Source organism: Piliocolobus tephrosceles, unplaced genomic scaffold (genome assembly GCF_002776525.5).
Source record: "Piliocolobus tephrosceles isolate RC106 unplaced genomic scaffold, ASM277652v3 unscaffolded_40767, whole genome shotgun sequence".
NCBI lineage: Eukaryota > Metazoa > Chordata > Mammalia > Primates > Cercopithecidae > Piliocolobus > Piliocolobus tephrosceles.
In genome coordinates this window covers 574-11,366 of record NW_022325162.1, presented here as the reverse complement: position 1 = coordinate 11,366, position 10,793 = coordinate 574, and the positions used below count along the sequence as shown (strand labels likewise).

Here is a 10,793-nt window from a genome sequence, read left to right as displayed (position 1 = left end):
TCTGTGCCTGAGACCATATTCAAGAGTTGAATCCCACTGCGACCTTGGGCTACCCTGGTAAACAGCAGGTTCAATTCAGATTCCATGATTATCTGAGCACCCACTTTGTGCAAGACACACACAGCATCTCATCACATTTAACCTTTATTAAAGTTGCCTTCTTTATAGAAGCCCATTTATGTAAATAAGAATGGATGCAAATGTCACTGAGGACTAAAGAAAAAGAGCAGTCTGCATATCGCTATTCTGAAGAGCAGTATTCTGAATGTTTCTGCTCCCTCAAAATTCCTATGTTGAAATCTTCACTCCCAGGGTGATGGTATCAGGAGGTGGGGCTTTGGGGAGGAGATCAGGTCATGGGAACAGAGCCCTCATGAAAGAGATGAGTGCCCTTATGACTGAGGCCCCAGAGAGCTGCCTTGCCCCTTCCATCACATGAGAACACGGCTCACATGCTGCCATCTGTGAGCCAGAGAGTGAGCCCTCCTTGAGGAACCAAACCTGTCTGTCAGTGACTTGATCTTAATTCCAGCCTCCAGAACTATGAGAAATACATTTCTGTTGTTTAGAAGACACCCAATGTATGGTATTTTATGACAGCAGCTCAAACAGACTAAGACAAATACTATATGTGTTGGACAACGAATCTGTGTTTTCACATACTTTGTTATTTTTCACATGACCGCCATCTTATTGATGATAATATCAAGTTTTAGAGAGGTTAAGAGTCAAAGAGCTAGCAAGTCGAAGAGCTGGGCTTTAACTCAGGCCTTTTAAAGTTTGGATACGAAATCTTCCTGAAATCTCTCTGCTTTCCAAGCTTCTGCTACCCTTGCCTCTACCACCTACATTCTAACGCAAGGGGGAAACAGCTTTCCTGATATATTAAGGCTTCAAGTTTTCCTATTTGCTGTTCCCCAGTACCCTCATCCCCAGCTCAAGTAGAATTAGCACCTTTTCATCAGAGATGATGCTGAATACTGGTTCAAAATGCAAAAGCATCAAATTCTAGCTCTGGTGCTCCAGCCATGATTTAAGGGTGAGCAAACACCCTTACATTACCGGCAGACTGCTGAAGGCCTCTGGCAAGATGGAAGACAGGGCATCACAGGCGCTCGCCTGGAGAGTTGGGTGCTCCGAATTCTGCAGGGCTCTGGGTAAAGGACCATTCAGCATCATAGTCCAGAACATCACCACCTGGAACAGAGGCAAAGGAAAAGCTGCAGCCCAAGACATAACAGGAGAACCAACTCAGAGCTAAGCCTACCAGAAATGGCCTTAGTAATGAAACATGTTTCCTTAACGTAGCAGCTTTCTGTAAATGTTTTCATGGGCTCTTCTTCCACAGTGATGGAAAGGACTTTAGAAAACAATTGCAGTGTTTAAGCCTTCCTTTCAACTCCTATTGATTAGGAGACTGTGGTCTGATAAAGTTATGCAACAACAGTGATAATAATCAAGAGGAGGCTGAAGACGGTGATGACAGTCATAGCAAGAGCAGCGACAGCTCATGTTCTTCAGAGAGCTCATCCCATGCAAGCCATTGCTCTAAGTATTTACACGTATCAATTCATTTTATTCCTTGGCACAAATAAATGGGGTCTGTAGCACTATCCCTGCTTTTTCACAGAAGGAAACTGAGGCACAAAGAGACAATACAACTGCTAATCAGCAGCAGGGGTGAACTGGAATCCAGATCACTTGACACTCGGCTAGGGCTTTTTCAACCACTTTGCAGAGTCTGTGTGATAATAAAATGTAATACTCTGTGTAAGGTTTCTAGCGCCGGGTCTGATACACAGTGGACACTCGTAAACTGGGCAGCAGGTTCTGTTTTCAGCACTTTGAAGAACGATCTCACTTCACAGCCTCTAAAGTAGCCATGTGAACAGTTTCCGTTCTATGCTTTATACATGTAATTTCATGTTCATTTGCGAATCTCTGTGGTTTTGGTATGTTTTGTTTCTGTCCCATGGATCGAGTCCAGGGTTTTGCTGTGTATTTCACGCACCAGTTCTGTCTTTCTCCTACTTCAGCTCCTGGAAACCCAGTCTGGGCCCTTCCTACCCACTCCAGAAGAATCTGGACAAAAAGTGGTTGCCAGTCTCCATGATGGCACACAATTACACTCACCTACTAATATTTACACCCTTGTGTAGTCCCCTCCCATACTGAACAGGCTGACCTGTGTAACCAATAGGATGTTGTGGAAATGACGGCATGAAACCTCCAAAGCTGGCTCATAAAAAGCACCACAGCTGTCTTGCTTTCTTTCCCTTGGATCACCTGCTGTGAAGGAAACTGCCTGCCACGTCAAGAGGATACTCAAGCAGCCCTCTGGAGACGTCCTCACGGGGAGGAAATGAGTTGAGGTTCTGCCAGCAGCCAACACTAATTTGCTAGGTCTATGGGTGAGCCACCCTGGAAGAAGATCCTCCAACCCCATCAAGTCTTGCAACCCATCAGTTGACTGCAACCCTGGGAGCATCTTGATCCCAACCTCATGTGAGAACTAAGCCAGAATCACTCAGTCAAGCCTCTCCTAATTCCTGACCCACAGAAACCGTGAGGAAATACACGTACATTGCTTTAAGCTGCTAAATGTTTAATTTATTACTCACTAATAGACAAGCAATACAGAAAACATGTCTTTCTTTTCCCCACAGATGAATAATACCTGAGTGTGAACAGTTAAGAGGCTTGCCTAAAGTCATTTACCTAGCAAAGGGAAAAGTCTGAATTCAAACCTAGTTCTGTCTGATAACAAAGCTCAACTCACCTCCCTGCATAAGTCATATGGAAGCTTTAGTGGCAGTCTAAGGCAGGGACTAGGGTTAGAATCTTTAACTCTTTGCAAGGATGGCAGAAATTGTGAAGGGAAAAGAAGAAAAGAATAGGCAGAATGTGGAGGGCAGAGGGAGCAAAGACCACCAGCACTGAGCTGATTTTGCTTTAGCACTAAGTAGAAGCCTTTTCTGGTGTGGTCACATGCCCGTCATCCATCTTTGGAACTGGCACAGTGTGGGGTGAGCAGAAACAACCTGAAATCACAGGAATTTAATAGAACCACGGTGGGGCTGGTGGGGGGCGGGGAGGACGCAGGTACCAGAATTACCTCCTATGTGTTAGCATCTTTACGTGTCATTCGATTTTTCAACAGCCTTGCGATTGAGGGGTTATGGTTTATTATTCCTTTTTACAACTAGGAAACCATGCCTATAACCACATATCCATTAAGTGGCTGATATGGTTTGGACGTGTGTCCCCTCCAAATCTCATGTTGACCTGTGACCTCCAATGTTGGAGGTGGGCCTAGAGGAAGGATTTTGGGTGATGTGGGCAGATCTCTACTGAATGGCTCAGTGCTATCCTTGTGGTAATAAGTGAGTTCTTACTCTGATATTCAAACGAGAGCTAATTGTTTCAAAGAGCCTGGCATCTCTCTCTTGCCTCCTCTCTCGCCATGTGACATGCCTGCTCCCCTTTTGCCTTCCACTGTGACTGGAAGCTTCTGGAGGCCTCACCAGAAGTAGATGCTGGCGCCATGCTTCTTGTATAGCCTGCAGAACTGTGAGCCAGACAAACCTCTCTGAAAAATAAATTGTCCAGTCTAAGGTATTTCTTTACACAGCAGAAAAGAGACTAATACAGAAAATTGCTAACAAGGAATGGGGTGTTGGTATAAAGATACCTAAAAATGTGGAAGCAACTTTTGGAACTTGGTACTGGGCAGAGGTTGAAAGAGTTTGGAAGGCTCAGAAGATAGGAAGACAAAGGAAAGTTTAGAACTTCTCAGAGACTGATTAAATGGTTGTGACCAAAGCGCTGATAGAAATACGGAGAGTGAAAGCCAGGCTGAGGAGGCCTCAGATAGAAATAAAAAAGCTTGGAGAACGGGAGGAAAGGTCACCTTTGTTACACCTTAGCAAACAACTTGGCTGCATTATGCCCATGTCCTAGGGATTTGCATAAGGTTGAAATTAAGAGTAATGACTTAGGGTATCTGGTGAAAGAAATTCTAAGCATCATTCAACAGGTGATGTGGCAGCTTCTCACAACCTATAGTCGGATGTAGGAGCAAAGGAATGACTTAGAGTTGGAACTTACCATTAAAAGGTTAGCAGAGCATAAAAATGTGGAAAATTTGCACTCTGGCCCTATACTGGAGAAGGAATCCAAGCTCGGAGCAACTACTTGCTAGACAGATTAGCATGACTAAAAGGGAGCCAGGTGCTAATAGCCAAGACTATGGGAAAACAGCCTTGAGGGCATTTTAGAAATCTTTGAGGCAACCCCTATCATCACACACCCAGAGGTCTCGGAGGAAAGTGGTTTTGGGGGCCAGGCCCAGGGCCCCACTGCTCTGCACAGCCTTGAGACACTGCTCCCAGCATCCCCAGCCTTGGCTCAAAGGGCCCCAGATACTGCTTGGTTTTCTGCTTAGTGCGTACAAGCTGTAAGCCTTAGCGGTTTCCATGTGGTGTTAAGCCTGCAGATGCACAGAATGCAAATGTGAAGAAGGCTTGGGAGCTTCTACCTAGATTTCAGAGGATTCCCTAAGCCTGGGTGCCCACGCAGAAGCCTGCCACAGGGACAGAGCCCCCACTGAGCGCTTCTACTAGGGCAGTGCCAAAGAGAGATATGGGGTTGGAGCCCCCAAACAGAGTCTCCAACTGAGCACTGCCTAGTGGAACTCTGGGAATGGGACACGGCCTACACCCAGCAAAGCCACAAGGGCAAGGCTGCCAGAAGACTTGGAGGCCCACCCCTTGCACCAGTGTGCACTGGATGCGGGACATGGAGTCAAAGGACTATTGTGGAGCTTTAAGGTTTAATGTCTGTCCTGCTGGGTTTCGGATTTGTGTGGGGCTTGTTGCCCCTTTCTTTTGGCTGATTTCTCCCTGTTGGAATGGGAATGTCTACCCAATGCCTGTACACCACTGCATCTTAAAAATCAATAACTTGTTTTTGATCTTACAGGCTCATAGGTGGAAGGAACTTGCCTTGAGTCACAGCTGAGACTTTGGACTTTTGAGTTGATGCTGGAAAGAGTTAAGACTTTGGGGAACTATTGGGAAGAGATGACTGTATTTTGCAATGCGAGGAACATGAGATTTGCGGGGGCCAGGGGCAGAATGATATGGTTTGGATGTGTGCCTCCTCCAAACCTCATGCTGAAATGTGACCTCCAACACTGGAGGTGGCTCTAATAGGAAGTGTTTGGGTCATGGGGGCGGATCCCTCTTGAATGGCTTGGTGCTGTCCTTGTGGTAATGAGTGAGCTCTCACTCTATGACAGCTGGTTGTTTAAAAGAGCCTGACATCTCCCTCTTGCTTATTACTCTCTTGCCATATGACATGCCTGCTCCACCTTTGCCTTCCACCAGGATTAAAAGCTTCCTGGGGCTTCATCAGAGGTAGATGCTGGCATCATGCTTTTTGTATAGCCTGCAGAACTGTGAGCCAGATAAACATCTTTTCTTTATAAATTGCCCAGCCTCAGGTGTTCCTTTATAGCAACATAAAATGGACTAATACAATCATGTCCCCTAAATTTGATCCCATGGTTTTGGATACAAAATTCCTGGCTCTTTGTCTCTTGGGCAGGCTGAGTAACCAGACTAGGTTTTATGCAAAGGAAATATTAGTTTTACTATTGCTGGTTATATGTTATACATAAGCCTACCACATCCTAAATTGCAAATAAACTGAAATGTAAAATAAAACCCATTTATACTAGTTTCAGGTTTTCCTGGATTATAAAACACAATTTTTGACACTGGAAGAAACCGTATCATCTACTCCACTTATCACTGAGCTTGAAAATAAAACTGCAACTGAAGCACTAATAAAAGAAAACTATGAATTGACATTTATTTACCAAGAAGACTGGTACTCTCTGATCAGGTGGTACAGTAGAATCCGGTTTATATTGCTGTATTAAGCCTGTGCCCAGTTCTTCCAGAAGCTGCCAAGAAAAAGGAATTACCAAAGCAGAGTATTAGGACTAACAAACAACTTCACTTTAGTTTGGAGATCACCTCAAATCAAGGGGAAACATAATTTGCAACTAATTTTCTTCCTTTTTTCAGTCACTCTTAACAGAGGCATTCTTTCAAGGACTGAAATCAACAGCTATATCTTATTCATTTGTTACCGAATCAATTCTTGGGGTTTACATGTAAGAGCTGAAAACAGAAGAATGTATAGTCTTCCTCACCTGAAATCTCTTTAAGAAATCTCAGAATTGAAGGACACGTGGCAGAAGAATATAAAGTGAAGAAAAGGAGGGATATAAAGTGACAAGAAGGAAAAAGCGTTGTGGTTTTGATGAAAATTACCTTTGCTCCATGAAGCTGAATGGATGGATCTGCTTCCCCCATGCACTTGCAAATCACCTCTCCAAGCTCCATCAAGTAGGCTTGAGTCATTGAAAAGTAGCCCCTTGCCAGAAGAGCCAATACCTGCAGAGAGAGCATGGAATTAACCCTCTGAGACCTGAGTGCAAGGCTGCAATATCCAGAAAAGTGTTATAATATTTCAGAAATCGCTTATGTTTAACAGGGCCTGAAATCTGTCAAATGAAATTAAGAACCATGATCTTTATTTCATGACTGACATCAATTAACTGTATCATAGTCTTATGGTGCTTTTTTAGTATATGATTGCTTTTCTATTAATGTAATCTCATTTAAGTCTTGGAACTATTCTTTACGTTAGGTATTAACTGAATTTTACAGCTAAAGAAACTAAGCCTGACAAGGTTAAAGGACATGTTTCATGTTGTCCAGTTAATCAGCAGCAGACCCCAGGACCAGGCCTAGTCTCAGATCATATTTGTATACAAAAAGTAAACTCTTTTATCTAGGATTGTTTTCTTTCTTTGAAGGAACAATTATTTTGTTACTCTAAGCAGGTACAAGACCGAGGAGAAGCTTATAAAAAATTAAACATTTAAGGTGCAAAAATGAAAAATTAACTGTACAATTTCACTCAGAATTATTTTACCATCTATTATATCCACCTGTCATATAATACCTGAAGTGACTAAAATAATTTGCAATCAAAGAACAAAAAGGAATGAATCTGCTATTTTGCAACCAAGGAACACCTCCCCAAAACAAAACAACAAGAACAATAGACCACCCATACCTAAAATACGACTCCCACAAACACAATTGACACATGGCTTGGTTTTACCTGCTCGCTCCTCAGTCACACTGAAGGAAGAATGGTTACTTCCATTTCAGAGATGAGGAAATGAAACCTCCTACCTGTAAGGCCTCCAGTCGCATGGGGGATGGTTTGTAGGCACTTCCTGCTGCAGAGCCAGCATCGCTACCTGAACAGGAATCCTCCTTGGGCAGTACGACAATGGAAATGCAGAGTGGAATGAGCCAGCAGGGCTCTGAAGACCCCTTAGGTGAGCTAACTGATGTTTCTTCCAGAGAGGGTCCTGCAGGGGCTTTCTTCCACCAATCCGGAGGGCTGAGGTCAGGGGTTGCTGAATTGCTATTACCGAGTCCAGAAGAACATGGCTGTTGCAGAAGTAGCTGGACTTCAGGTAAAGGTGCGTGGGTGGACACTATAGCTCCCAAGAGTGTGAGACTTGACACGCGAACATTAACATCTGTCAAAGGAAGCAGTAAGAACTTATCACCATGGGAACAGGTACCGTAAAGATGGTAGTTATCCCTGCAGGCAATGAAGAATAGTTCCTTGTGTAACCTGAATCTAATCAAACTTCTGGACCTCATTTACAGTTTGGAAACACATGGGACAGGAGAATAAGTTAACACCATAAAGAAACAATCTGACAAATTGAGACTGTGGTTTATTTTGTTATCTTTGGTGACGAGCTTAGAGTTCACATTCTATAAGACAATTGGGCTGGATTCTTTCCTAAGTCAGTTTGATGTAAAAAAGATGGGTGGGGGGACTCTAGATTTAAAAAGACTACAGTGACATGATAACTAATGCAATGCATGTACACTGAATGAACCCCGGATTTTAACAAGAAATATTTTTAAAAGCTAAATAAAAGGTCTGTGACTAGACTCATTTTTTTTTTTTTTTGCATGTGATGTCCAGCTGTTCCAGCACCGTTTGTTGAAAAGTATCTGCTCCTTCGTTGTAGATCAGTTGACTATATTTATGTGGGTCTATTTCTGGGCTCTCTATTCTGTTCCACTGATCTGTTTGTCTCTTCCTTGGCCAGTATCACACTGTCTCAATTACTGTAGTTTTATAGTAGATTTTGAAGTTAGGGAATGTCAGTCCTTCAGTTTTGTTCTTCTCTAGCAATATTGTGTCGGCTATTCTGGATCTTTTGCCTATCCATATACATTTGAGAATCAGTTCGTTGATATCTGCAGAGTAACTTGCTGGAATTTTGATTGAGACTGCACTGAATCTATAGATCAAGCTGGGAAGAAGTAACATCTTTACAATATTGAGCCTTCCTATCCATGAACATGGAATCCAGTCCATTCATTTAGTTATCTGATTTATTTCATCAGAGTTTCACAGTTTTCTTCATATAGATCTTGTACATATTTTGTTAGGCTCATACCTAAGAATTTCAGGGTTTGAACATTTTAATGAAAGAAAGTTACTTGAGGACAAAGTCAGATACTTGAAAGGAACTTTTGAGACATGGTGCACTCTCTTCAGATGAAGATGCAGATAATGAAAAGCTGGTACGGTGGAATGAGCAGGGGTTGTTTTCATCTTATTTCTGCCATGAATGTGACGGGAAACTTTAGGGTAAGACTTATCTTTCTGGGTCCCTTTTGTACACATTAATGTAAGTAATGAACTGGACTTAGTTTACACCTCTTATCTCATTTGAGCCTCATAAAAATCTTATGACGTAGTTATAATTCTTGCTGTTAGCAAGAAATTAGGGTTCAGAGAGGGCCATGGCCATGAGATGGCAAAAATGGGAGTGGGCTCCAGACCCTTGGATTGACTTCAGGTCCCATGCTCTTCCCACTATGTCACCGAAAACAGCCACTATTCCTTCCTTGTTACAATCCTGCCTAAAAAACTGAACTCATCAGAATGTGGTGTGATGTGAAAGCTTGCAAACAAAAGAAAAGCAAATCTACAAAAGGCAAGTGTTTATAGCACATACACATTATGTGTGGGAGGAAATAATAAGGCTGCAGTTAGTAAAGATTTGAAGTTCTGGGATTTTATCTGACCTCACAGGAAATACCGTTAAAGAAGCTAAATTTTGTATTCGTTTTTCTTTCCAAAAAGTAGATAGTATCTATCTGTCCGTCTGTCTGTCTATCTAGCCATCCATCCATCCTCTACTTATGCCTAAGGGATATGAACTATCACACCCCTGAGGGGGGCTGCTTGCACCTGGCTCAGTCTTAATTGTAAAGGGATACTCTGGTCACTGCCCTGAACATTAAACAGGCATTACACTTCACAATTAATTCTCTAGCTCACTTCCACTGGGACTTGAGGGGCCAATTCTTGCAACAGCTGATACCCCTGAAAAGTTGAGAAGAAGAAGCAGAGATCTCTTAAGAGTTGTAAAAATGCTTTGAATATATACATATATCTGTATCTATGTATTTTTATTAATAGTCTGCATCTGACTGATATAAAGAAGCCATCAGGTGTAAGACACGACCAACCTTTGTGGCGAATATAAGGCTTTATCTGGTTCCAGACTTTGGTCAGCAGGTTGAGTTTTAGACGATTATAAGGTGCATTTGATACTAAATTTGCAAGGCACTGTAAAACACAAAAAGTAGTTCATCAAAAGGCTTGATTAAACCACAGCATAGAAACAAATTTTGCAGCATTTAATTAGAAAAATGTTCACACAACTAAAAATTAGTTCTTTTTTTTTTTTTTAAACTAATACTTGTATTCTCATTGGTACAACTAAAGATAAAGAAGTATTTTTAGCAAATCATTTATTAGGACATACAGAGATAGAGATTATGGGTAAGATCAGACAAGTAGGTACAGACTTCCAAATAGGGTATTTTTAATAAAACTATTACTTAGTTATATTCTTAAGTCAAGTTACTTTTGGGCTATGTAAAACCGTAGACAAAATCAAAACAGAGAAGCCCCCTCTGGAACCCACAGTTGGTACATTACCTTAATTATCTGAGTAAGGGTCTGTGAGGATGACTCTGCCACCAAAGCTAACAAAAGACATCTGTGCAACTCTCTAATGCTGGAAGCGATCATTACAGAGAAGGGGGTAAAAGCCCTTCTGTGGTCACTGGTATCTTCAGCAACAGAAAGAAATTGCTTTGAGCCTTCCAAGATGGCAGATAAAACTTGCAGAGCACAGGCACGTGTCTGAAATTTCGGGATGATTCACATTGATTAGCTGAAAATTAGGAGTCCGATTCCCTTCTTCCTATACATGCTTACTCTTCAAAGTATTTACAATCATTTTAATTAGAAGAATAAAGGCAATGAGATTATCTGTTAGTTCCTAAAAACTAGGCCACTTGCATCCCACACCTAAAAAAAGAATATTTTATTTTTATTTTAGAGACACAGTCTGGCTCTGTCACCTAGGCTGCAGTGCAGTAGTGCAATCATAACTCCCTGCAGCCCCAAACTCCTGGGCTCCAGCAATCCTCCCATGTCAGCCCCACAAGTAGCTAGGACTACACGTGTGTGCCACCACACCTGGCTAAAAAAAACTCTAGAAACACATTGCTGTTCGATTTCTTACAGTAAGAAGTAAATCTAAGCTATACCATAGCACAAAAATCTGAAATCCTAAGCATGAGAACAAGGATTAGAGG

General features: G+C 42.2%; 1 protein-coding gene across 1 annotated transcript; it reads right to left on the bottom strand.

Annotated features, from left to right (window-relative positions):
* Positions 1 to 954: 954 nt before the first annotated feature.
* On the bottom strand, positions 955 to 10,353 carry LOC113223301 (HEAT repeat-containing protein 6-like; the record flags this gene model as incomplete). Its single annotated transcript, XM_026452783.2, has 6 exons — positions 955 to 1,197; positions 5,882 to 5,968; positions 6,342 to 6,464; positions 7,275 to 7,630; positions 9,654 to 9,753; positions 10,129 to 10,353. Coding segments are annotated over 6 exons (1,035 nt in total), but the record flags the coding sequence as incomplete, so codon positions are not given.
* Between the last annotated feature and the right edge of the window lie 440 nt (positions 10,354 to 10,793).